Source organism: Elaeis guineensis, chromosome 5 (assembly GCF_000442705.2).
Source record: "Elaeis guineensis isolate ETL-2024a chromosome 5, EG11, whole genome shotgun sequence".
NCBI lineage: Eukaryota > Viridiplantae > Streptophyta > Magnoliopsida > Arecales > Arecaceae > Elaeis > Elaeis guineensis.
The window spans coordinates 9772425-9776126 of record NC_025997.2 but is presented as its reverse complement, the minus strand read 5'-3'; the positions used below and the strand labels follow the sequence as shown (position 1 = coordinate 9776126).

Below are 3702 nucleotides of genomic sequence, written 5' to 3'. Positions count from 1 at the left end.
ATACCCTCCGTGGGTCTGCTCCGCTCCGAATTATTCCCTCCTCTCCTTGGTCACGTGTCAAATTTTAACTGGCTAAGTGGTCGACAACGTGAGTGGGCTCCACCGAACATGGCCCGTAGCCAAACAGCATTCCCGAGGTCACCCCCGTCGCTATAGCAGAGATATCAGAACTACGATCAGTGCCATTAAAACCAAGGAAATTATTTCGGGGACCCCAATAATCGGACGGCTAGCATCACCAACGGGGTGCTCATGGGGCTACGGCCGTTGCAGATATCGAATCAGCTACGCTCGATGATAACAGATCAATGATCGGACGGCTGTAAAGACAGCTGTTCTCGGATTTCTTCTGTGTTGAGCGGTGAATCGGTCGGCCTCGTGGTGCGATGGACAGAGTAGGAAGTTAGGGAGGCTACGGACGGTACGAGTAGGGGCATTACGGGAATTCGGACAGGCATCCACGTCAAGGATGATGCCAGCTGGACGGCGGAATGGGGGGCATTCCGGGAATTTAGTAAACGATAAGGTCTAGGGGGAATCCACTTAAATACCTCACTACACTCACCTCGTTCCCTCGCTTTCCTTGTGTCTCTCCACTCTTCTCCTACCCTCTTCACTCTCTCACCCCCAATATCTACCCCACTTCGTTTCCGCCTTAGATCCACTGAAAACTCTTATAGATCTGGGTCTTTTGATGGAAAACTGGTTTTTCCCCGAGGGGAAAGGGTGATTGAAGCTTTATTTTATGTTAATTTTGGGGATTTTCTTGATCTTTGATGTGGAAGTCAGGAGTCCTTCCGTGATTTTTACTGTATTTTTCTTTGAAAATTTTGATTTCTTGAGCTGCTATCAAATCGAAATTCGCTGAATCGTTTCCAAAAAAAGATATTGTTCCTTTGATGAAACCGCGAATTCTCGACTCCTATAGCTCGATCTGTGGCTACGCGTGGTGAGCCCCAGGCCCAGCATCTCCGACACGACGGAGAAGTTCTCCGAGCACGTGACAACAACGAGGAAGACGGTTCCCGGCAACAAGCTCGCCGGAGGTTTGAGAAGATTTGGGATGGTGCGGCGCTGCCGACGGAAGGTCGTCCGGATCTACTTCACCGATGTGGATGCTACGGATTCGTCCTCGAGCGACGAGGAAACCGGCGGTCTCGCCCGGCGCCGGGTTAAACGGCACGTGCACGAGGTAGGGATCGAGGTCGCCGCACCGGCTCGCCGGGTACCTCGGCCGAAGCGGCCGGCGAGGAAGCCGCTGGCGGAAGACCGGAAGAGGTTCCGCGGCGTCCGGCGGCGGCCGTGGGGACGCTGGGCTGCGGAGATCCGCGACCCGACTCGGCGGAAGCGGGTGTGGCTCGGGACCTTCGACACAGCTGAGGAAGCGGCCGCCGTGTACGACAGCGCGGCCGTCATGTTAAAAGGAGCCAACGCCGTCACCAACTTCCCCACAGAACCGGCCGTCACCGTCACCAGCGACTCGTCCGGCAAGAGCGAAGATTCCCCCTCCCCCTCCCCCTCCCCCTCCCCGACGTCCGTCCTCCGTTACGGCGGGGAGCAGACGCCGTTCGACTTCCTTGAGTACGGCGACGTTGACGCCTTCGGCTTCCGCGTGGACTCGCCGTTATGTTTGACGGACGGCTACTTTCCCAATTGCCACCGTTGGGAAGCGGACGAGTTCGGCGAGTTCAACGCCGAGGATTTCTCCCTGGAAGTCGTTACCTTCTAGTAATTCCAACCGCAATGACGAAAACACCCTCAACCTGTTCGGCTGCCAGCCCATATATTTTGTGTGCAGTATCGTCTTTTTGTCCCCATCTAGTAGTGATCTTCGCGAGTGTCGAGCGTGTAACGGCGAGTGTTTGTTATTAAAGTGAAGTGGCGGGAGTTTCCTGGCTATTTATTTATTATTTTGTTTTGGTATGGAAATGATTAAATTATGACAAATTTTTCTGTGTGAGAGAGTCGCGTGTCGCAGTGGGAAGGAAACCGTTCCTTAGATTTCACGCCTTGGCGTGGAAAAGCCGGAGACATCTCTCTCTCTCTCTCTCTCTCTCTCTCTCTCTTTTTCTTTCTCTTTTATTTTTATTCTGGTAAATGTAAGTATATTTCGCCAATGTTGAGCCAAATAATTGCATCTCTAAGAGCGATTAAAAAATGTGAAATGATTCCGTGGCACGAGCTACGCCGTGTAATGAGGTTGATGGGTGACACAGTGAGGTGGGCGGTGGTACGGGAGCTGCTCGCTGCGACGGTCTTCTGGTCTGGTCTGGTCTGGTCTGGTGGCTGGCGAATGTGGGTCCCACCAGATTAATTAAGGGAGGCCAGGATTTTTTTTTTTTTTTTTTTTTTTTTGGGGGGGTGTTGGGTGGGGTGGGGTACGACGGGTGCATTGAACGCCATCTAAAGCATGGTGACCCGTTCCCGCCTAATTCGACCAGAATATCTCTGGACAGTATTCAATCTCCTAGTCCAGTGTCAATCGAGAATCAGATGATATGAAACAGCACTAGCGTCGAGCCTTCCGATTGTTAAACCCGCGGTACATGGTACATCGTATTAGCCTACTACGTGGACTGGCGGTGAGGGTAATTTAGTAACTTTATGTTCCTGGATGGCGGTTTCTAGCGGGAGTTGGATGTGGATGGGGACGTGGCCTCACGGATTGTTGGAGGAACGATTCGGGGGGTCCATCTGACGGCTGGTGGTCCTCGATCTTAAACAATTTAATCACGTGTGGATTAGAATCCGTCCCGTCCAACTTCTTCTTCGGGCCTTTTTCCTTGATAAAGCCTTCGTTCGCTCGCCCGTGGGAGACACGTGTTCGCCGTACCCATCTACACGTGCCAATGGATCACCACCAAGAAAGTAAGGTGGGTTAGGCGGCCCCCAACCAACTTTATCGGCACGTGCGAGGCAATCATCATGGGACCATTAGTGCAAGCCAAGAGGCTCAGTGGAATTCATCCATCCAAATGACCGGCAAACTTCAGCAACGCAAGACTTACCTCAAAAGTGAAGCAATTTGAGCTTCGATATACTCAATAATTTTTATAGAATATGGATAAAATAAATTTCAATTAAATTTATGTTAAAAATAATTAGTTTTTTTTTAAAAAAAAAGTACCAGACAGTTTGAGCATAACAAGAGCATAAGCTATTTGGGCAAAAAGTCTTCATTTGATTGACACTTTTGTTTATCTTCATGGAAAACTCGAAAAACCTTTTGAGTGTAGAATTAGTGTCAAAATTTTATATAATTTATTAAATACTAATATCTCAAAATACAAACTTTTTTATCCTTCTCGAATTCAAGCAGTTTTGATGATTTTTTTACTAAATGAGATTCTACCAATGAAAAAAAAAATTCCTTTAAATGAGATGCAGCATAGGCCTTGCACCTTCTAATGATATGTCATTGTCAGGGTTCAGATTGTTTTTTTTGCACAGGAGACTGATTTTTTTTTTTTTCACAATATCAATCATTAGAGCACACAATAATCGTTTCAAGATTTATGCAAATAAATTGAAAAAAAAAATTGATGTATTTTAAAATTTATATAAAATATGATCTAATAATTGATAGCAATCAATTATTCATTGGCGCACAAGATACCACCCAAAAGACATCGGCGAGGGATACGTGGAGGGCGCTGTTTTAATTGGATGGGCCAACAGCGTGATTCATGGCCAGAAACCAGG

The 3702-nt window shown here is 48.2% G+C and overlaps 1 protein-coding gene across 1 annotated transcript; it reads left to right on the top strand.

Moving 5' to 3' along the window:
- Positions 1–565: 565 nt before the first annotated feature.
- On the top strand, positions 566–1907 carry LOC105045095 (pathogenesis-related genes transcriptional activator PTI6-like). The gene has a single exon (XM_010923256.4). The coding sequence runs from the start codon at positions 1064–1066 to the stop codon at positions 1727–1729; it is 666 nt and encodes a 221-aa protein (XP_010921558.2). The 5' UTR covers positions 566–1063; the 3' UTR covers positions 1730–1907.
- The last annotated feature ends 1795 nt before the right edge of the window (positions 1908–3702 follow it).

Coding starts and splice junctions, on each gene's coding strand:
- LOC105045095 (XM_010923256.4), top strand. CDS start 1,064: ATGGTGCGGCGCTGCCGACGGAAGGTCGTCCGGATCTACTTCACCGAT.